Raw genomic sequence first — 24,716 nt, 5'->3', positions numbered from 1 at the left:
TTTATAAGACTATGATAAGCATCAATTAAAGCATTTTCCAAAGATATAAGCTTTTATGAGAGTAAGAATCAAATTTCTTTGAACGTATACAAAGTTTACCTCATCATCATCATCATCGTCGTCGTCATCAGATTTTTCCATATGGCAAAGATAGAGTCATATTCAGCTGCTTTACATTCTACTTCCATCATGGAGCTATAACCTTATTCATCATCTTCTCCAGAATCATCTCCTCTAGATTCGCTGGAGGAGTCTCCCCATACAGCAAGAGATTGTTTTACAATACTGTTAACGACATCTTTTCTCTTGAATCTTTTGTTAGGAACCGGGTTCCTCTTGGCTGCTTTTTTGGTGTTGTGTTTATACTGTTCTTGCTTGAGGAGAGGGTAATCCTTGATGAAGTGTCCTAGATTCCTGCACTTATGACACAAGTCATAGTTTCTTGGCTTACTGGAGTAGCCCCTTTTTGGAATACCTCCATTTTTGCGAACCATTTTCTGAAATCTCCTTTCTAGGTTAGCTATATCCGCATCCTCACCACTTGAGTCATTGTTATCTATCTTGAGGACCACGTTCTTCTCTCTTTTGGGCTCTCTTCTCTCATTATACTTCTTCTTCTTCATTTCATAAGTTTTTAGATTACCAATGAGTTCATAAAATTGTCAGCTTTTGCAGGTCCTTTGCCTCAATGATGGCATTTACTTTGCTTTCCTAGGAACCAAGTAATACACTAAGCATTTTCCTGACAATTGTGTTCCTTGGAATGATTCCTCCCAGAGAGTGAAACTCATTGATGATAGAGGTGAAACGAGTGGGCATGTCCTAAATGGACTCATCATCCTTTATCCTAAAGAGCTCATATTCAGTGGTTTGCATATCAATCTTCGATTGTTTGACTTGAGTTGTCCCTTCATGTGCTATTTTGAGATCTTCCCATATCTCCTTGGCAGATTGACAGGCTGAAAAACTATTGTACTCATCTGGTCCAATACCACAGACGAGGATTTTTTTTACTCGAAAGTTTTTCTCTATAGCCTTGCGGTCAGCATCGTTGTAATCCTTTCTTGTTTTGAGAACTTTCACTGCTGGTTCACCAAGGATCTCCGTATGAAAGAAGGGGCCATCGTAGATAACATCCCATAGCTCTGAATCTTCATCTATGATAAAATCATGCATACTTGTCTTCTACCATCTGTAGTATTGGCCATTGAATCTTGGTGGCATGTTGGTAGATTAACCTTCTTCAAAGTTTGATGCAGCAGCCATGAGGATCCTTTCTAGGTGTTAGCCTGATAGAAAGAATCTACTCAAATACCAATTGATAGAAACTAAGGGTTCACCAAACTATATAGAGAACCAGGTTCACTATTAGTTCCCATAGAGACACACACAGTAGTAAATAAATAACACAATAGTGTTTTATGTGAAAAATTCTCAGCTCACAGGACTAGAAACCATGACCTACCCTCGTAGGACTTCAACTTCACTACTGAGCAAACTTCAGATTACAAACTATTGTAACCTAGGAATTAACCACCCAATCCCTCACTAACTTGTAATAACATTATCACAAGCCCCTTTTCAATAACTCTATTACAAAGCTTACAACTCGACTAACTCTAGCTAAGAAACAAACATAAGGTTTATGGTTTTCAAAAGGTTTCGTACACAATACTTCTAACTAAGCTAAGTAGGAACTACAAGTAAATCACTTTAACAAAGGTGTCATACAACTAAGGACATATAATGACTCAATGTAGGGAACTGGTCATTCGTTATATTGTTCTTTGTTCTTGATGCCTTGAAAGTCACTTGCAAGATTGCGACACACTTGAGAGAAAACTTGATCGATTCTAGATTGTGCAAGAGTGTTGTTTTTCCTTTGCTTCATGATAATATTACATGAATGACATCATTTGAATGATGCAAGCATGTTTGGTATAAGGACATTCCCCATAAAGTGACTGCTGCACTGTTTGCACTATTGCATGTGTGCAGAGAAACAATTGTAGCAACTTTACAGCTGTGGTGGTTAACTGGTACAATCAGCAAGGGAACTGATGTCCATCTGTTTCCTCTGTTATTTCTTTGACTCTGAATTTTTGAAAGATGTCCCAAACTTGAGACTTGTTGTTCTTGAGCACTTTAGAATGTGGAATAGGGTTCCCATCTGGTTCTGAACAGTAAGTTTGTTAGATCATCAAAACATAATAGGATGCATAACCTATCAGTGAGAACTATAGATTGCATATAAGATTGAATATAATAAGTTCTTGAATCCGGGCATGAAGAATAGATTCGCTATTAGGATAGACATATTCTAGTTACCTTGGTTGTTTTTATAGGAGATATACATGCATTCTAGTTAACTCTAATCCTATAGACATATAGTATTAGGTTGACTTGAATAGGCGAGCGAAGAATCAAAAGAACTTCGCAAGTATAATAAACCATGTTAATCAACAAATCAGATAGATCAAGTAGTTGCATTGACCAGAAAAATACAATAGGAGAAACGTTAATCTCATAACTCTAGAATATCTCTATCCTTATTTAATTTGTTCCTTTGTTTGCTCTAATAGCATTCTTGTTCTTTTGATTGCTTCTCAGTTTTCGTAGTAATTTTGGATAATAAAAATTACAATCATCTTCTGTAAAATGGCTTGAACAAATAACTTATATGTAGTTTAGTTTAGATACTTTCTTCTTACTTTATTACTTATCGACCACCACCTATACTTGTGTATGCGTTTGGCCCAACAAGTTTGTGATTTTACTTTGTTAGATATCTATTAATCAAATGATCTCTTCATACTTACTATAGCTGATTATTTTTTAATGCGGCTTTCATATAACAATAACTCTTTTTATTGGTAGATACGAGGTATGACTTACTTAAACTGAACATGTAAAATGAGTAATTCTTAAAACAGAATCTTTTTTAGGATTATGTATTCTATGTTGACTTTTGTTATCATTGTTATTCTTGGTGACCCCGTTTAAACCACCCTTTGATCGACACATTTGAAGCAAGCTGTCTGTTTGTCATTTCCCTGATCACTTGAAAAGATTTGATCTCTAGCTCGTTGAAGAAGAAGCAGGAAGAGAGAATAAATCCAGGCATTGACATATCGATCATCTGTCTATTAATTAGGTCCCAATAAGATGGATCAAGTCTATTTCTCTGCCATTTTTTTATTCTCAGACTTTACGAATGCGTTATTCCAATACTATCACTTTCGGTCGTCCCATATGTCTGCCCATGCACCAATGTCAAAGCGGGGCGGAGCTAGAGTTTAAGATGCGTGTTTGGCCAAACCCAGTATCTTTTGGTTTAAATTCTGATTTGACTTAAGAAATCTATTTTATATATATAAATGATCAATTTAGAATGTAGTTACTTAAAAGGGCAAGAATTTTAGAACCAAAAACTTCAAATCTCGCGTACGCCTTTAGTCAAAGCCAAAGAATTTGTGAATGTGCTAATTAAGAATTTCTTGATTTTCAGTGTAATTGTTAAGGCAAATGTGCTGAGTTTTCTATTCTAATGTTTGTAAGTTGGATTAATTTGATCCGGTGAATATTAGTTGAAAGTTAGAGTTATTCGGTTTCCAGACTTTCATCTACCAAGTCAAACTGATCATGTTGCAGTTTGGTGCGACAAAGAGATGGTGAAAATCCTTCATATAAATAACTATTTCGTGCCCATTGTTGAAGTTCACTAGAACTACTATATACGAGTTCCATCAACGGATTGGAAGAGAAATGTGATTGTTGTCTTGTTGAGGTTGGATAAATTAAGTAGTGAAATATTATATGGAGAGAATAGTTAAAAAAGAAAAAGTATATATCATATCATAAACTGGTGGGATCTATGTGGCGGCGAGCGGGAAACGGCGGACAATGGTCTTAGTGGGAAGCTGGTGGTTATGGCATTTGTGGTGGAGATTCTTGACGGCGTTATGATGGTGTCATGGTGGACATTTGAAGACGGTGAAGGAATTTCACGGGAATCTGGAGGCTTTTTAATTTCATGGGCTGATAAAATACGGTGATGGAATTTGAAAACATAGACACACTGAAAATGACACCTCTGGCTCGGAAAAAAGAAGAAGGGAATCTTATAGAAATATCTCAAATAAGTTCTAACTTACGGCCATTAATTATAAAATTAACAAAATTAACCAAGCATATATAAAAATTGAAAACCCAATAAATAAGGTTTTTTCTCTTCCAGAATCACACGGAAAGATCTCCTTCCATACTTTTAAGCGTGATTAGCAACAGTAGATGCAAGATGAAAAGGAAATTTCATGGATGAGATAGCAAACAAGGTGACTCATATATATATATATACACACACACAAAAAAAATAAATTTGAGCAATATTAGATGTGATTTGGACTGATTTGGTATCAAAATTCGTAGTTAAAATCAAGTTCAAAAAACTCTTCTGTGACACATGTATCAAACATGTATCATGAATGTATTACACACACACACATGTATATATTGATATACATTGATATAACATGATACACATATGATACACAATAATACACAATGTGATACACATTAATTGTTTTCATGTTCATCTTCTAATTCGAATTTTCAATTCAAACATGTGATGACCCGATAGGTCATCTAGAGTTTTAGAACCTAATTCTTTGTTTCGATGCCTCAAATATCTCATGCATGTGCAGTCCGGGTATTTTTCCGGAAAGTTTTTATATTAAAAACTGATAAAATATTTAAAAAAATCTTAAAATCTATTTGAGTTGGCTTAGGTTGACGTTTTGAGGAAATGAACCCGGATCTGTATTTTGACAATCTCGGTGGGTCTGTGTCGTGATTTGGGACTTGGACGTATGCTCCGAATCGAATTCGGAAGTTCCTAACTCGAGTTATCGCGTTTTGTTGAAATTTGAAAGTTTCAAGGCTTAATGAATCTAAAGGTTTGGCCAATGTTTGACTTTATAGATATCGGGTCCATATTTTGGTACGTTATGTGGAGCACTGGTGTGTTATTTTGAATTCCTTCTACCCACTGGTAAGTTATATTGAACACTCAGTACCAGCTGTGCAACAACGACTTGTGATATCATGGATGAGATGCAAGATGTGTTTCTGGGTTGTGGAGATAAGCCAGTCTGGCAGACTTGAGGCAAGGTTCAGACCGCAACTTGGGCTCGCTGGTTTCAGTTATGTAAGCATGTACTCTTGGACTTATAAGCTTCGGTAGTGTCTCTAGGAGTGGAATTGATGGCTCAGTGAGTGGTTGCATAGTTATATGATGAATACTGTGTGACTGAGATATGCACTTAGATGGTTTGGATGTGATGAAGAGGATTTGCTTGGGGTGTAAAGGACTATGGATGCTTGATTTCTATCTTGATGTGTGGTACAACCTCGAAGTAGATTCTTATGTCTTGTTGACGAGTTAGCCTAAGAAAGATTTAGTGATTGCATAGTGGTTGTGCCTATCTTAGGGCGTAATGAGATGCCAATTTGAGGCTAGCAAGTGTGTTATCTCATGTGGAATGTTCTTCGGTTGTGTGATCCCAATGAGGTTTATATGAAGAGTTTTCTTTCTACCAGGGAAAGTGTATGTGCTGCAATTCGAGTTTGACGAAGCTGGTATGAAAATAAATACCACATCTATTTGAAATGTACATAAACTTAGTGGCTCATGACTTGTAATACCAGTCCTTGGGTTGATGTATAAAAATTCAGTTATTCATTATTGATCTCTTCTTGTTGTCATTTGAATTGTGATGAGTGTTAGTTGTGAACCTAGCAGGTTGGGTTAGGTGCCATAATGACTAACGGATTTTGGGTCGTGGCAAATTGGTATCAGAGCTCTAGGTTCATAAATTCTACGAGTCTTGAGCGAGTGCCTAGTAGAGTATTGCGGATTGGTGTAATGATATCCATACCTATCATCGAGAGGCTATAAGGCATCTAGGAAAAATTTCCCATCTTTCTTTCTTTGTCGTGCGATGTTGATTCAGGTTGAAGCGTATCTCTTTGAATTCCTTCCACCCACTAGTACGTTATGTTAAGCACTCAGTGTCGCTGTGCATAACCGACTTGTGATGTCATGGATGAGGTGCAAGATGTGTTTTCTAGGTTGTCGAGATAGGCCAGTTTGGCAGACTTCACGCCAGGTTTAGACCGCAGCTTGGGCTCGACGGTTTCAGTTATGTGAGAATGTACTCTTGGACTCACATGCCCGGTAGTGTCCTTAGGAATGGAATTGATGGCTCAGTGAATGATTGGATATCTATATGATGAGTACTGTGTAATTGAGGTCTGAACTTAGATGGGTTGGATGTGATGAAGAGGGTTTGCTTGGAGTGTAAAACCCTATGGATTCTTCATTTATGTCCCGATGTGTGGTACAAACTCGAGTTATAAGAGTGTTCTGGATATTTTAGTTGCTCATTATTGAATGAAGTAGATTCTTATGTCTTGTTGATGAGTTAGACTCGGAAGATTTAGTGATTGCATAGTGGTTGTACCTATGATAGGGCATAGTGAGATGCCAATTTGAGGCTAACAAGTGGGTTATCTCCTGTGGAATGTTCTTGGGTTGTGTGATCCCTATGAGGTATATGTGAAGAGTTTTCTTTCAACCAGGGGGAAGTGTATGTGCTACAATTCGAGTTTGTTTCGCTTGAGGAAGTTCGCATGGATGTCACGAGGATGGATATGCGCTTAATAGATGATTTGAGGTATCTTATGATTAGAGATACATGAGTGTATAAAATTTAGTTGAATTGCACTATGGGATTATGGCAGCTATGGAATAAGGTTATCATGGGTAATCAGAAGTTGTGTCCTATGCTTTGAACTAAGTGGGGGAGTCCGCTGTCGACGATTATATTGCACGGTTATGTGGTATATTAGTTAGGTATGATGCATGTTTGTTGATCAGTTATGACTTGAAGAGATTGATTTCGATGATGACTCGAGTAAAAAAACTTCTACATGCATGATTTATTACACCTTATGGATATATGAAAATCTCGGAGTGATTCGGGTTTTCTATTTGTGGTGGATGTAGGGTGCATAGAGTAAGGATTCACTAGGTTGCTTTTAGAGATGTAGGTTACTCCGTAGGTATTTATGTGGTAATGGAGCACAAGTTGTTTGGCTTGTTTTGGTGGTGCATGTAGATTAGAACTGAATGGATGGCACTTGAAAAGGTTCTAATGAGTTTAAGATTCATATGTGGTATTTGAGGGTTCCTCGAGCTTTGTACATAGCTAAGATCTAAGAATTTCATTGGAGGATTCTGAGACTTGTGTTATTTTCTGTATCATTAGTGATCCTACATTTCAGTATCAGATAAGTTAAGGAAACAACATTAGATTCATAGAATAATTCAAAGGGGGTATCTCGGTTGCATCATTTTGGGTTCTTAAGAGAAAATATAGTGGCTTCTGGGCTTTAGGAGAACGTGGTTTCATGCTAGGATCGTTAGTGGTGAGCTTTGGTTAAGGATCATAGTGTACTAGCAATGAGAAGTGTTAGCTTGGTAGTGTTTCGGGTCGTCATGGTAATAGAAATGATCAGTTCTTTTGGTGCCGAGAGGCTTTGAAGGTTTATGGTGGCAACACTTCTGGGTTTGGCGATCATCTGGATTGGGTTGAGTTTGAGGATTCAGTTCTGATGGTTTGGTTTTGTGCTAATGGGTTTCGAAGAGTTGTCAATGATTTTGATCACGACTTTGGATAGATGTTTTCTACGGGCATAGGGAGTTTGTTGCGTGTAGTGATATTCTCCTGGATGGGGTCAAGTGAAAGGTTTCTGGCTGACGGACTGTGTATCCAGCTTGTGATTCAGAGTTGATAATATGGTTCTCGTGTTTTCGTATGATGTCATGATAGAAGTGGTGCGACGTGTGGGATTTAGATTTGCATGTATAAGTTTGTGGTTCAGTTTTGAAGGGAAGGTCATGAGTTCCAAACAGCATGGATGGTTTCAAATGTTTAGAATAATTCTGGCACTATCTAGTATCACCTATGAAAGGTGCGCATTTCAAAAGGCGCAATGTGTTTTGACTTGTTGATGCTTGACAGGTATTATGGTAATCTCCTGGTTGATCGATTGCTAATGCTCATATTTTTCTATGTGGTATGGAAGAATTATGGGAGTATTTCTTGTAAGATGATTGTGTAGAAGGGTTGTGTCAGTCACTTGACTAGTCAAGTTGGAATCAGATATTGTGATTCTAGCATTTTAGGGATTTGGAGACTGGGAGTTCTATAGGTAGACAATTTCTTAGTTGCGGATTGTGAGGGTATGGCTAAGGTTAGGCAACTAGGGGTATGTGTTATAGATAGGTTACTATGTACTTAGGGAAGGTTATCTACCTATTTCCAAAGGATCAAAATTGATTTAGAGGCCACTGATAGGCCTAATGAGAATGTGTATTCTAGATCGGGTCAGATTTGTTTACTCAGCACAGCCATGGTTGAGGGGTTGCCATCGGTTTGAGTTGGTCTTATTCATGTTATGATATATTTCATATGTTACTATCCTATTCTACGATGAGTTTCGAGACTGTTGACTATTTGCACACATGATGCGGTTATTTTTAGCCTTGCAGCGACACTCGAGCGAGATGGCTCTTGGGGTGTTAAATTTTTTATTGCGCCTTAGCTATGTTTTCCTGTCTGTAGTATATTGTGCTATACGATTTATCTATGTTTATGGTCATGCACTTCGTGCATTTGCTGTTGATACACATGTAGTTGTTTATTGTGAGCGTCATGGCTAGATGGGTATTCCATGTTGATCTGTATGTTTGGATCGTGATACGTGCCGCTACAGAGTTATGATAGGACATGATACTTCATGTTTACTTCATGTTCCTTGCCTCTTCCTTATGAGATGGGCTTATAGTATTGTGCTTTTTGGTGGACTTGTTGGGTGGTTCTCTCATTTGGTTCTCTTTCCACCTTCGGCTATATTCGAGTTATTGCTTGTTGGGTACGGATTGCGTCGTATGTGACTAGGTGGAATTTTGTGTGGCTCGTCGATCGAATAACTTCTACTGACTGAGTGGTTATGAGTTTCTACATGTTTCTATCACGACCCAAAAATCCCTCTGAATGAGTCATGATGACACCTAGTCTCTAAACTAGGTAAGCCTAACATTAACTAAATTAACATTGACATTTATTAACTTCACACAAAAAAACTTTGAATAAATCACAATTCTCAAAACCGGTGGTACAAGTCATAAGCCTTTCTAAGAGTAGTTATACAAAATAAATACAACATTGTTCCATAACGAGAAGGAATCAATGGAACGTAAATACAAAAGAAGGTGACTCCGAGGCCTGCGAACGTAGCAGCAGGTTGCCTTGAGTCTCCACTGCGACGATCCGCACAACTACTATAGATCAATACATAGATCCGTACACACAAATGTACAGAAGTGTAGTATGAGCACACCACGACGGTGCCCAGTAAGTATCAAGACTAACCTCGCTGGGGTAGTGACAAGGAACAGTCAAGATACCTACTGGTCAAACAAATTGAACAAGATATGATGATAAAATTTCAAGAAAAAGATAACAAAGTAATATCAACAGCAGGGATAAATAAAACTACAAATAGTAGAGACAATAAAGGGAGAACACGGATAGTAACGAATGATAACCAAGTAAATCAAATAACCAAATAAATCAACACCGACATAATAGGGACACAGACAAGTAAGAGTGTGTTCAAATAAGGAAGGCAATGCCAACTCAAACGATCACATCATGTCTAATACACAATCTCGACCATCTCAATCCTCTGTTCCTCACAACATAATCTCAACTTTCGAACATTTAATACACATGGCACCTTGTGCCCATATATTTTCCATCTCACTTTTCACAACAAGATCCATATACTATACAATACATAACGTCCATACAAATGCAATTAAGATGTTCAAGAAGTCTCATTTACATCGCATAAGGTAAATTATAATTCCTAACCAATTAGGAAAATCAGCGAGAAAAGATGAAGTTATTTTTAGAAGTCATTTGTGTAGAGAAAGTACCCTTTTCAATTAAAATACATCATCAAATGAATTGATATCTTTAACATGGGATTTAATAACTTAAAACATAGTATAAATTCCTTTTTAAGTAAAATACAACCTCAGACGGTTTAAGAAAACTTAATTGCGAAACTAATTGTATTAAAAATATAACAACTATTAAAATTTGAAGTATTGAAATATATATATAAATACAACGAGTTCAAATTTAAAAAAATCATACAAAGCAGCGTAGTATAAATTCCTTTATTTTGAATCACGATATTACTAATAACTTAACCGAATAGGAGAGAAATGTTTCAACGTAGTAAATTCACTTTAAACATTATTTACTGGAATAACAGTTTCAGAGAAAGAACTCAAGGAACCACGACAAGTCAATAACTCAATGCCAATAAACCGATCTTCACAACTCAGTGAAACCCGAAATACAAATTGTCAAATCTTAAATAATTTAATCGGGATTCTTTCAGTACTCAGCTATAACAAAATCCTAAATAAAATGTAAAACTATCGGATAACTTGTACAGTCGAAGAGAAATACATAAGCATAAATATGCATTGATGCAGCGCGCATCCCGATCCCACCAATCCTCCCATATTCCTCCTCAACAATCACAATAAATTAAATAGTATATATATTTGTTGTGGCGTGCAACCCGATCCCACCAATCCTCCCTTATTCCTCCTCAACAATCACAATAAGAGTAAATAGTATTTATATCACCATATCAGTAACAACATGATCATTCTCCCTTACTGCTCCTTGTTGTGGCGTGCAACCCGATCCCTCCAGTCCACCCTTAGTACTCTTCAATATATATCACCCTTATTCCTCCTGTTGCGGCGCGCAACCCGATCCTACCTATCCACCCTTATTACTCCTTGTTGCGGCATGCAACCCGATCCTACTAGTCAATATCAATTCTCCCTCATCCCTCCTAAACATCAACAACCAAACATAGTTTAAAACAAACCACAACAACAATTCAACAACCCAATTAAAATGATTTCTACCACTAAGAGTATGAATACACGACAACAAGAGAATCACAAAAAAACCAAGAAGCACAACAACCTTTACAAAACAACAATATATACAAGGCACGTGATAACCACACCGTCAACCACAACCATTTGGACACATAGCATATATGCATGGAGTCATAGAAGAATTCAAAATTTAGAAATAACAAAACAATAAGGAGTACACTTATATTAAGGCAAATAAGGGTCAAGTAACAAGTAAGAGTTATAAGAAAGCTAATAACATCGTACGGAGCATAAAGAGGTAAATCAAGCAATTAAGAAACCAAATCATATCAAAACACTTCCCATTTAATGAACATAAAGGCGTAAGAACCCTAAATGCAAATTTTCCACAAATAAGTCTGAGCACACACTTGTCACCTCGCGCGCACGAACTACAATTAGTATATAGGACTCAAATCCTAAGGGGAAGTCCCCCATGCAAGGTTAGACAAGATACTTACCTCAATTCGGCCAATTCAATACTCAATTTAGCTTTTTCTTTTCCAATTCATCAACGCTCGGCTCAGTCTAGCCAAAAACAACTTAAATACATCAAACAATGCAAGAGAAAACAATTTCAGTCCACAAAACAATGATTTTTATACAATTTGCAAAAAATCAACAAAAGACAATTCCCCAGGCCCACACCTCAAAACCCGACAAAATTTACAAAAAACCGAATACTCATTCCGATATGAGTTCACCCACACAAAAATTATCCAATTCCGATACCATTTGGTCCTTCAAATAATCATTTTACATTTTTGAAAGATTTCTCAATTTTTTCCAAATTTTCCTTTAGATTCTCATGAATTTGATGTTAAATCTAAGATATAATCACAAATATTTTTGGAAATTTATTAAAGACACTTACCCAATGATTTGGTATGAAAATCTCTCCACAAAATCGTCTCACCTCGACTCTAGGGTTCAAACATTTGAAAAATTAGCAAAAACTTGGAATACTCATCTTTTAGCAGGCTGCAGATGTCGCATTTGCGACACTGGGTTCGAAAATGCGAAGCCTGGAATTAACTTGCTAAGGTCGCATTTACGACAAAATCTTCGCAAATGCGATGAAGGACTTTCACAAATGCGGCAGAGTTCTTCGCAAATGCGAACTCTGACTAGCAGCTCAGACCTCACAAATGCGATGGCTGCTTTGCAATTGCATCTGTCGCATTTGCGACCAATACATCGCAAATTCGATGATACCAGTATTACCTATCATGACTATGCATGAAAACCACGAATTCTAAAAAACAAATAAACACACAAGTCTTCAAATACCTCAATAACTTGCTCGTGCGCTCAAATCATCAAGATAACTTCTAAAACCACGAATTGGATGCCAATACGCATGAAAATCCCTATCAACCTTAAGAACTTCTAGAATTGCAACCACGCGTCCAAACCATATCAAATCAATCCAAATGACACCAAATTTTACAGACAAGTCCAAAATAACGTAACAGAGCTGTTCCAACTTTTGGAATCGCATTCCGAACTCGATAACACAAAAGTCAACTATGGGTCAAACCTTTCCATTTTCCAAACTTCAGCTTTTCCAACTTCCGCTGAAATGCCTCCAATTATCCTAGGGGCCTCCAAATCAAAATCCGAACGCACGCCCAACTCCAAAATCACCATACAAAGCTATTGACATCATCTAAAACTCATTCCGGAGCCGTTTACTCAAAAGTCAAATTTCGGTCAACCTCTCACCGTTTAAGCTTCCAAAACTAGATTCCTTCTTCCAATTCAACTCCAATTCATCCAGAAACATAATTTAAACACGCATGCAAGTCGATACGGATATTATAAAGCTGCTTATGACCTCAAATTACCGAAACAAACGCAATTTCTCAAAATGACAAGTCGGGTCGTTACAGTTTCTTACATCATTAGCAGTGTTATGAAGGTTTAGAACAAGGTTATATTTGATATGACGTATGTTACTAGTATCGGGTTTGGTAATGGGAAGCTATTGTGGTCAGAGATATTGCTATGGACATATGAGCGATGCGTTAGGTAGTGTGATTATATCTAGGGAATATATTTTTTATTTGCTGCAGCTTGTTGAGATTAATATAATATGTATATGCGAGAATCATAATTGGAAATTAAGAATGTTCAAATTTGGGTCTATGGTTGATATATAAAAGTTGAAGAAAGAATCTTCAGTTAGGTTGTGTTGATAGGCTTATATAGGTTGAACTGAATGTGGGATGACTCACGGGTATCTGTATGGTAAGTTAATACAATTATTTGATGGCTTTGGAATGACTCTTGTCATGTTTGAGGATGAACGTATATTCAAGTGGTGGGAGAATGTAATGGCTCGGTTGGTCATTTGAGCTTTAGCGATCCATTTGGTAGTTTGTGACTTTGAGTAGCTTCATATGATGTATTATGACTTAAGTGTATGGTCGGTTTTAATTTTCAAGTGGTTCAGGGTTGATTTGGAAGAATGACTCTTGATTCAGAAGTTTTAAGTTGGAAGAGTTTACCAAAGGTTGACTTTTAAGTAAATGGACTCTGAATTAGGTCTTAATTATTCTGATAGGTTTGTATAATTATTTTGGACTTGTACGTATATTCGTAATTGGTTTTAAGGTTCCTAGAATAATTCGACACTATTTGTCGAAAGTTAGCAATTTGAAAAGTTTAAGAGTTTATAAGTTTGACTAAGAGTTGACATTGATGTTATTAGACTCCAAATAGTGTTTCGAGACTTTGTCAAGGTCTATATAGCTGATTGAACCTATGTGCAAAGTTTGGAATTAATTCAAAGTGTTTAGTTTGATTCAGACAATGTTCTGAAAGACAACAACGACAACAACAACAAACCCAGTTTGATTCCAACAGGTGGGGTCTGGGGAGGGTAGTCTATACGCAGACCTTACCTCTACTTAATGTAGGTAGAGAGGCTATTTCCAATAGACCCTCGGCTCAAGAAGGACAAGAAGAAGAAGTAGAAATCAAGGAAGGAAGAGAAAAGAAAAGGGGGGGGGGGAATAAAGGATATGTAGTACCAAATAATAGCAGCAGGGAATACAACACCTGAGGCGAACACAACCACATAACGTAATAGAAATCTAAGAATATGAAAGGACATGCATGCTACTAAGACTATCGGTGAACAACTTTAAACTACCTACTAACCTTCTACCTTAATCCACGACCTCCACACCTTCCTATCAAGGGTCATATCCTTAGTGAGCTGAAGCAACACCATGTCGTGTCTAATCACCTCTCCCCAGTACTTCTTAGGCCTACCTCGACCTCTTATCAAACTCTCCATGGCCAACGTCTCACACCTCCTGACAGGAGCATCAATGCTTCTTCTCTTAACATGTCCGAACCATCTCAACCTCGACTCCCGTATCTTGTCCTCCACAGAGGCTACTCTCACTATGTCCCCGATAGCTTCATTCTTAATCCTATCTCTCCTGGTACACCCACACATCCATCTCAACATCCTCATCTTTGCTACTCTCATCTTCTGCAGGTGGGAGTTCTTGACTGGCCAACACTCAGCCCCATACAGCATGGCCGGTCGAACCACCACTCGATAAAACTTACCCTTAAGTCTTAGCGGCACATTCCTATCACACAAAATACCAGAAGCGACCTCCACTTCATCCACCCCGCTCCGATGTGATGTGCGACATCTTCGTCAATCTCCCCGTTACCCTGGATAATAGACCCGAGATACGTAAAACTCGCTCTCTTGGGGATAACTTGAGCATCAAGCTTAACCTCTACATCTACATCATGGGTCCCCTCACTGAATTTGCACTCCAAGTATTCTGTCTTGGTTCTACTCAGTTTGAAACCTTTAGACTCCAAGGTCAGTCTCCAAACCTCTAACCTCACGTTAACTCCACTTCGCATCTCGTCAATCAACAATATATCATTGGCAAATAGCATGCACCAAGGCACCTCCCCTTGGATGTGTCGCGACAGTACATCCATCGCCAAGGAAAATAAAAATGGGCTAAGAGCCGATCCCTGGTGCAACCCCATCACAACAGAGAAATGCTCCGAGTCAACCCCACAGTCCTTACCCGAGTCTTAGCATCATCATACATATCCTTAATCACCCTAATGTACGCTACCGGAACGCCACTAACCTCCAAAGACTTCCATAGGACCTCCCTCGGTACTTTATCGTATTCTTTCTCAAGGTCATTAAACACAATATGCAAATCCTTCTTCCTCTCCCTATACTGCTCCACTAATCTCCTTACTAGATGAATCACTTCCGTAGTCGAACGCCCCGGCATGAATCCAAACTGATTCTCGGAAATAGACACGCACCTCCTCACCCTGGCCTCCACCACCCTCTCCCAAACCTTCATAGTATGACTCAACAACTTGATACCCCTATAATTGTAGGAATTTTGTATATCACCCTTGTTCTTGTAAAGCGGAACCATCGTACTCCACCTCCATTCTTCGGGCATCTTCTTTGTCTTAAAAATAACATTAAATGGCCCAGTGAGCCACTCCAAACCTGCCCGCCCCATGCTTTTCTAGAATTCCACCAGAATTTTGTCTGTCTCCGTCGCTCTACCCATACACATCTTACGCATCGCCCCTTCCCCCTCCTTTGCCGTAATCCGCCTACAATACCAAAAATCCTGCCGACTCAAGGAGTGCTCCAACTCTCCCAGCACAATGTGTCTATCCACCTCCTCATTCAATAGTTTACGGAAGTAAGACTGCCATCTTCTCCTAATAAGTTCCTCGTCTATCATCACTTTGCCATCCTCGTCCTTGATGCACTTGACTTGGTCTGAAAGAATAAAAAAATTAAAAACTTTAGAGAAATTCTATTCAGTTTGAGGTTTGATTCTTGTTGTGAAGTTCCTGTAGGTGTGTTGAGCTTGGTTTTGGGCGATTTTGGAGGGATTCTCACTACTTGGATTGGGGTAAGTATTTTTTACGCAGGTTTGTTTATATGACATGATTCTATCTTCGATTTCGACATTTGATTGATGAATCTAAAAGAGAAGTTGGAGGTTTTTGTCAAACTTTTTTAAATTGAATATTTGTGATTCGAAGATCGATCGAAGTCGGATTTGAGTGAAATTGGTATAATTGGACTAGTATTCAAATGGTTGTCGAAAATTAGTAAGTTTTGTCGGGTTCTGAGGTACAGTCTCGAGTTGCCTTTTTTGGTTGACATTGAGAATTTGAATAAAGATTACACCTTTATCATTAATATTTATTTTCTATGGAATTATTTGATATTTTTGAGTTGCTTTTGGCTAGTTTCGAGCCGTTCGGAGGTCGATTCGCGGATGGCATTTCTAGAATATTATTTGGCTTGCTTGGTATTGATTTCGCTTGTTCGAGGTAAGAAACATATCTAAACTTGGATTCGAGGGTAATTGTCCCTGAGAACTATGATATTTGAGATGTGTTGGTAGTGACATACGTGTGTGCGTGCACTGTGGTATCTATGATTCGGGTAGTTCTTAGGATATAATATGCCTTATTTTTCTATCATACTTATTTGAAATCATATTTTCTCTACTTGTATGACTACGTGAGTTATTATCCATTCTAGAAATCCTGTCTAGGCTATCTGCTTTATTATTTGAGACATGATAGGGTTTTTAGGCCATGTTGAGCTATTTGCCATAGCCGCAGTCGTACAGTTTGGTCATGATAGTTACATCCCCATGTTATATCTCTGTCTCCGTGCACTTCTGATATGTTGTCTCACATGTTAGTGGTATCCTTGTACGTGATACAAGTATTGAGCTGAATTTGTTGCACTTTGTGATATTTCGTGTTGTGTAATTTGATTATGTTTCTGTGAGATGTTGGCATATGGAAGCTTGAGCAGATTAATGACTGAGGTGGGCCATAGAGCCTTGTTATGAGTTATATTTGGATCGGGTTGCGCTCTGCAAAGGATTGATATTTGGATCGGGTTCCACACGACGATGGATTGATATATGGACCGGGTTGTACGCCGTAATAGATAGATATTTGGATTGAGTTGCACACTGCAACAGATTATTATTTGGATCGGGTTGCATGCTGCAACAGGTCATATTGAATATTGATATTAGCACTTGAGTCAGGATCCGTCCCTTCGGAGCCTGATATTTTAGTGAGTGTAGGCACATTGCTATATATATAATTTGGTAAGGGGCTTTTGAGCTAGGCACCCATACAGTATTGAGTGACCGTGTGTGATGAGGGGGCATTTGAGCCAGGCACCTTGAGTTTGCTGAGAGTAAGTGTACTTGATGATTTCACTCTGATATTATTAACTTGACATATATATTTGACATGTAGGCAGAAAGAGGTATTTTCGTCATGCTAGATGGCAATATGGTATTATTGACTTGATATGTATACTTGACATGTAGGCATAAAGATGTACTTTTCTCATGCTAGCTGGTAAATGAAATATCTCATCTGTTGTTGAGCATTTTGGAAAAATCACATATTTCTTATAAACTCATGTTTTGGTGATTTCAATGTGATATATGGGCTTTAACTATTATACTTGAAAAACATGTCTAATTTCTCATATTTGTGAACGAGCTGACCATGATATCTTCTGAGTTACTTAGTATTACCACATTATATTATCTCATGTTGTTATTGATTAATGATGTTGGTCACTTACCTTCTTCCAAGCTCGGCACTACTTTCAACCTGAGCTTAGTTGTTATTTATTGAGTATATATGGTTGGTTGTACTCATACTACACTTCTACACCTTGTGTGTAGATCTTGGAGCTGATGCTGTTGTGTATGGTAGGAACTGGCATTGAAGATGTACCTGCTTTTCGGATATAGCTGCCATTTGAATAGTGTTGACTGTTAGTTGGCTTACCTAAAGAGTTGGCTTAGGTGCAATCACGACTAGTGAATTTTGGGTCATGACAAACTCGAACTCCTCCATTGGAGTTATTTGAAGCAACCAAAAGTGCCTGCTTCAATTCCATCATCACCCGGTCTTGTGTTGAGACAACAAAAACATACCCAGTCATCACACAGTCTTGTCTTGAGAGGTGATTCATAATTTTCCTTTGTTGTTCCCTCAAAATTTGACTGTTTTTGATCTTTCATCGTCCATATAATCAGGAGTTGGACTTCTCACATGCCGAGGATTTTGTTCTCCATGACGAGGGTGAATAGACCTTTTGATTGAAAGTGTAATTTGAGAGCTTTGGGGGTTCTTAGACTTGAATACGATGTAAACTTTGTGTTTTGATGTTGTTTTGAGCATTCCGAAGATTGGAATAAGTTCGTATGATGTTTTAGGATTGGTTGGCAGCTTTATTTGAGGTCCCGAGGGCCTCGGGTGAGCTTCGGGTGCTTAACGGAAATTAATTTTTGGATTTAGGCAAAATCTGATTGCTGAACCTGTCATAACCGCACCTGCGTGTGTGGGACTGCAGGTGCGGCACCGCAGAAGCTACTAAGTGACTGCAGAAGCGGAAATAGGTCCAGGCTCTGGAAGTCACAGGTGCGAGACATGGAACTCACCTGCGAGACCGTAGGTGCGTAAAGGCAGTCGCAGAAGCGGAAAGTCCTCGTTTAATGAAAAGTCGTAGGTGCGACTCTGTCTTCGCAGAAGTGAGACCGCATGTGTTGTACCAGAGCCGCAGATGTGGCTCCCTGGGCAAAAAAGGGGCAGAATCGAGGGTTTAGTTTCAAAACATTAGAAATTGCTTTGGGAGCTCGGGATTGGCGAGTTTGAGAGAGATTTTCAACTGGGTGTTTTGGGTAAGTAATTCTTACTCGGTTTGTAAGAATTCTGAATTTAAGGATTCCGAAATTGTAAATTTTACCTGATTCTGAGACGTAAGCCTAGGGGGCATTACGATCATTTTTCCTAATTTCGCGTATTAGCTTAGAATTAATTAGTTGAATCAGTTACTTGAAGTTATGTTTACATTATGCAATTGAATTGAATATATTTGGGCAATTTGGAGTCGAGTACTCATAGCAAGAGCATGATTTTGGGTTGATTAATTGAGTTGATTCGAGGTAAGTGGCTTGCCTAACCTTGTGTGGGTGAACTCCCCTTAGGATTTGATATTGTTGATATTTTAAATGCCTTGTACGTGAGGTGACGAGTGCATACTTGTGCTAATTGTTGAAAATCTTGTTTTCATTAATTAACTATAATTGTGCTTCTTTTCCTCTCTATACTACTTGCAATTTAAGCTTACAGTTGACTTAGGGAAGCATGTCTAATTGACTTAATTGCCTTATTTGCTCAAACTGCCTTATTTGGATTCTGTGCATCATGCTAGGTTAGAAATACCTATTTTACCTTGGTATGAAATTTGTATTGAATTGAGTGTTCTTCGTATTGCTGTTGTGTGTTTACTTTGGGATTACGGGACAGTATCCCGAGAGATCCCCTAACATGTTTACTTTTGGACTACAGATTTGTATTCTGGGAGATCCCCCTGCACTTTTATATTGTAACTATGGGACTGCACCTGGTAGATTCCCCCAGTACTGGATATTTATATTTGGGACTGCGGATCGGTATTCCAGGAGATCCCCGTGCATTATGAGTTGGACAACGGGATGACACTCGGGAGATCCACTGAATATTTATATTTGGGTCTAAAGGATGATATCCTGGGAGATCCCCGGTTGTTATCTCTCTGTTGAGCTGTATTATTTTCAGTGATTATTTTATCTCTGTTGTAGTTGTTGTTGTTCTTTCTATCCTTTGTTACTTCTTATTGTTGCACTTAATTATACTATTTTATTCTATACTGTTATTCCTTGTGTTTCATTTAAACTCAGTAGGGCCCTGACCTTCCTCGTTACTACTCGACCGAGGTTAGGCTTGGCACTTACTGAGTACCGTTGTGGTGTACTCATGCCCTTTTTGCGCATGTTTTTCATGTACAGATCTAGGTACTTCGACTCAGCCCTACTACCCTTGAGGCGAGGCGATTCTCCAGACTTTTTGAGGTATATCTGCCGCGTTCGCAGATCGAGGAGTCCCTTTCTATTCTGTATTAACTTTTGTTTAGATATTCTGGAGTTTGACACTTGCAGTTAATCAATAGATTGTGATTTCATGAGATTCTGGGTTTTGGGAAATGTAGTTTCAGCTTGAGAGTTGTATTGTATATGCCGAGCGGCATCTCAAATGCTTCATTTTGATATTTTTCTACATTTTTGGCTAGTTTATTTCTGTTATTTTTTTTTCCGCAATTTTTTAGGATTACCTAGTTGTAGAGACTAGGTGCCTTCACGATAGTTCACGGAGGGCGAACTCGGGTCGTGACAAGTTGGTATCAGAGCTCTAGTTTCATAGGAGTCATGAATCAAAGCTGGTTTATTAGAGTCTCACGGATTGTTACAAAAACATCTGTACTTATCAACGAGAGGCTATGTAACTGTTAGGAAAATTCCATTTCATTTGATTTCCTTGTCGTGCGAGTTGTTGATATCACAATTTTAAACTTCTGTCTTCTATTCTCTCATAGATTGTGAGGACACGTGCTACCAGAGATCATCAGGCACCCACGCCCCCTATTGGAGCCGTAGAGGTCAAGGCCGGGGTAGAGTCTGAGGACACGCACATGGTGCAGCTAGAGCACCCGCGTGATCTGTCACCAAAGTGCCACTAGCAGTTCCAGCCGAAGTCCAAGCACCTTATACGCCTACTGCTACTACTACTCCAGCTCTCCAGGAGACTCTCGCGCAGTTCATGAGCATGTATACCACTCTAGCTCATGTAGGGTTGCTTCCCTTTGCTGCAGCTATATCTCAAGCTGGGGGAGGAGCGCAGACTCCCGCCGCTCGCACTCCTGAGCAACGAGTACATGTGGATCAGGTCCTAGAGATTATTCCTGTACAACATGCAGTCCCATGTCAGCCTGAGGATAGGGCAGCGACTTCCGTGGATGAGCAGTTGAGGCTTGAGAGGTTCAAGAAGTACAAGCCTCCTGTATTTAGTGGTCTAGCATCTGATGATGCTCTGGGATTTCTAGATGAGTGCCACTGTATTCTCCGTACCATGGGTATATCAGGATCGAGCGGGGTTTCCTTCACTACCTTCCATCTTCGAGGATTCGCCTATGAGTGGTGGCATACTTATGAGTTAGGCAGTCCGGATAAGGTAGTTTCCCTGACTTGGACTTAGTTTTCAGATATGTTCCTGAGAAAGTATGTTCCTCATAGCCTCAGGTACGCATGGCGCATAGAGTTTGAGCATTTGCGCCAGGTTACTATGACTATCTTGGAGTATGCTGTCCGTTACACTAGCTTGGAAGGACATGCCCACTATGACTGTCTTGGAGTATGTTGTCCATTACACTAGCTTGGCAAGACATGCCCCAACCTTGGTTTCTACTGTTCGTGAGAGGGTTTGCCTGTTTATTGAGGGGCTTATTCCCAACATTAGGGCTAACATGGCTCGTGAGTTGGAGATGGATATTTCTTATTAGTAGGTGGTGAGCATTGCTAGGAGGATAGAGGGTCTGCATGCTAGGGACAGAGAGGAGAGGGAGGCCAAGAGGTCTCGAGAGTCGAGCCATTATTCTGGTGCCCATGCTCCAGCTGCAGTTTGTCATGGTAGGGGTTATATGAGTGGCCCCGTTTGTTCAGATCTTCCAGCAGCCAGTGGTATTTCAGCTGCTCCCAGGCCTCAGGAGCCATATTATGCACCTCTGGTAGTTAGTGCGCCTCCTGCGTGGGGTGCTTTCAGTGGTCAGTCCAGCAGACCTGGCCCGAGCCAGTCACAACCGCCATGTCCTCCTAGAACTTATTTTGAGTGTGGTTACACATGCCATATGGGGAGGGATTGCCCTAGACCTTTGAGGGGTGCACCTCCACAGACTTCTCAGCCACAACGTGCCCCATAGTGTTCTCAGGCTATGGTTACCGCTCCAGCTGCTACCCCACCTGCCCAGCTAGCTAGAGGTGGAGGTCGGGGATGTATAGGTCACCCTAGAGGGGGAGGCCAGGCCAGATATTATGCCCTTCATGCCCGTACCGAGGCTGTTGCCTCCAATTCTGTCATCACTAGTATTGTCCTGGTTTGTCATAGAGATGCATCGGTTTTATTCAATCTAGGTTCCACCTATTCTTATGTGTCTTCTTATTTTGCCCCACATTTGGGTGTACCTCGTGATTCTTTGAGTACCCCTGTTTATGTTACTACTCATATGGAGATTCTCTTGTTATGGACCGCGTTTATTGGTCATGTGTGGTTGCTCTTAGTAATTTTGAGACCAGAGCCAATTTATTATTGCTTAGCATGGTATATTTTGATGTTATCTTGGGCATGGACTGGTTGTCGCCCTATTATGCTATTTTTGATTGTCACAGGAAAACCGTGACGCTGGCTATGCCAGGTTAGCGCGAGTAGAGTGGAGGGGTACCTTAGATCATACTTCCAATAGAGTTATTTCATTCCTTAAGGCTCAGCATATGGTTGAGAAGGGGTGTGACACATATCTAGCTTATGTGAGAGATGTCAGTATTGATACCCATATAATTGATTCCGTCCCTGTAGTACGTGATTTTCCTGATGTGTTTCTAGATGATCTTCCGGGCATGCCGCCCGATAGAGATATTGATTTTCGCATTGATCTTTTGCCGGGCACTTAGCCCATTTCTATTCTTCAGTATCGTGTGGCCCCTCCTGAGTTGAAGGAGTTGAAATATCAGTTACAAGAATTGCTTGATAAGGGTTTCATTCGGCCCAGTGTATCGCCATGGGGTGCCCCTGTCTTGTTTGTGAAAAAAAAAGGATAGTTCTATGCGTATGTGAGGCGAGCTTTCAGAAGCTCAAGAAAGCTTTGACTACAGCCCCAGTTTTGATATTGTCTACAGGTTTGAGGTCTTATACTGTCTATTGTGATGCCTCGGGGATTGACCTTGGAGCGGTATTGATGTAGGACGGTAGGGTGATTCCCTATATATCTAAATAGTTCAAGGTACATGAGAAGAATTATCCTGTCCATGATCTCGAATTAGCTGCAATTGTTCACGCCTAAAAGATCTTGCGTCATTATTTGTATGGTGTGCTTTGTGATAATTATACTGATCATCCGAGTTTGCAGCATTTGTTCAAGCGGAAGGTCTTAATTTGCATCAGATGAGGTGGTTAGAGCTGCTGAAGGACTATAATATTACTATTTTATATCACCCGGGCATGGCCAATGTAGTGTCTGATGCCTTGAGTCGCTGAGCGGATAGTTTGGGAAGTTTGGCTTATTTACCAGCAGCGGAGAGGCCCATGGAGATGGATGTTCAGGCCTTATCCAGCCAGTTTGTGAGATTGGATCTTTCGGAGCCTAGTCGGGTTCTAGCTTGCGTGGTTTCCCGGTCATCCTTATTTGATCGTATCAGAGAGCGCCAATTTGATGACCCTCATTTTCTTGTCCTCAAGGACAAGGTACAACACGGTGATGCTAGAGATGTGACTATTGGTGATGACGAGGTATTGAGGATGTCGGGTCGTATTTTTGTACCAAATGTTGATGGGCTTCGGGAGTTGATTCTAGAGGAGGCCCATAGTTCGTGGTAATCCATTCATTCGGTTGCCGCGACGATGTACCAGGATTTAAGGAAGCACTATTGGTGGAGGCAGATTAAGAAAGATATAGTTGGGTTTGTAGCTCGGTGCCTCAACTGTTGGCAGGTGAAGTATGAGCACCAAAGACCGGGTGGGTTGCTTCAACAGATAGAGACTCCGGAATGGAAGTGGGAGCGGATCACCATGGACTTCGTTGTTGGACTCCCATAAATTTTGAGGAAGTTCAATTCCATTTGGGTGATTGTGGATCGGCTGACGAAGTCCGCACACTTCATTCCTGTGTTTACTACCTATTCTTCGGAGCGGTTGGCAGAGATTTATATCTGGGAGTTGTTCGTCTGTATGGTATTCCAGTTTCCATCATTTCAGATAGAGGCACTTAGTTTACATCACGATTCTAGAGGGTCATATAGTATGAGTTGAGTACAGCATTGCACCCTCAAACGGACGGACAGTCCGAGCGCACTATTAACATTCTTGAGGATATGCTACGTGCGTGTGTGGTTGAGTTTGGAGGGTCATTGGATCAGTTCATTCCATTGGAGGAGTTTGTCTACAACAACAACTATCAGTCCAGCATTCAGACGGCACCGTACGAGGCTTTATATGGTAGGCGGTGTAGATCCCCGGTGAGATGGTTTGAGCCGGGTGAGGCTAGATTATTGGGCACAGACTTGGTTCATGATTCTTTGGAGAAGGTTTAGGTGATTCAGGATAGACTTCGTACAGCCCAATCTAGATAGAAGAGTTACGCAGACCGGAAGGTTCCTGATGTTTCCTTTATGGTTTAAGAGCGGGTTCTGCTTCGAGTTTCACCTATGAAGGGCATTATGAGATTTGTGAAGAAAGGGAAGTTGAGTCCGAGGTTTATTGGCCCTTTTGAGATATTGTAGCGTGTTGGGGAGGTTTCATATGAGCTTGCCTTACCTTCCAACTTGGTAGGAGTTCACCTGGCATTTCATGTTTCGATGCTCCGGAGGTATCACGGTGATTCGTCGCACGTATTGGATTTTAGTTTAGGCCAGTTGGACAAGGATCTATCTTATGTTGAGGAGCCAGTGGCAAT

At 39.8% G+C, this 24,716-nt stretch overlaps 2 protein-coding genes across 2 annotated transcripts; both read right to left on the bottom strand.

The window, feature by feature from the left end:
* Positions 1-822: 822 nt before the first annotated feature.
* Positions 823-1,176, bottom strand: LOC104243128 (uncharacterized). The gene has a single exon (XM_009798277.1). It carries the CDS (start codon positions 1,174-1,176, stop codon positions 823-825), a length of 354 nt encoding a protein of 117 aa, XP_009796579.1.
* Positions 1,177-2,045: 869 nt separating this feature from the next.
* On the bottom strand, positions 2,046-14,585 carry LOC138870853 (uncharacterized). Its single transcript, XM_070148693.1, has 2 exons — positions 14,264-14,585; positions 2,046-2,176 (listed from the first exon to the last, which is right to left on the bottom strand). Exons 1-2 carry the CDS (start codon positions 14,583-14,585, stop codon positions 2,046-2,048), a joined length of 453 nt encoding a protein of 150 aa, XP_070004794.1.
* Between the last annotated feature and the right edge of the window lie 10,131 nt (positions 14,586-24,716).

The sequence above is a fragment of the Nicotiana sylvestris genome, chromosome 6 (genome assembly GCF_000393655.2).
Source record: "Nicotiana sylvestris chromosome 6, ASM39365v2, whole genome shotgun sequence".
Lineage (NCBI taxonomy): Eukaryota > Viridiplantae > Streptophyta > Magnoliopsida > Solanales > Solanaceae > Nicotiana > Nicotiana sylvestris.
This window is presented reverse-complemented; position numbering and strand designations above follow the sequence as displayed.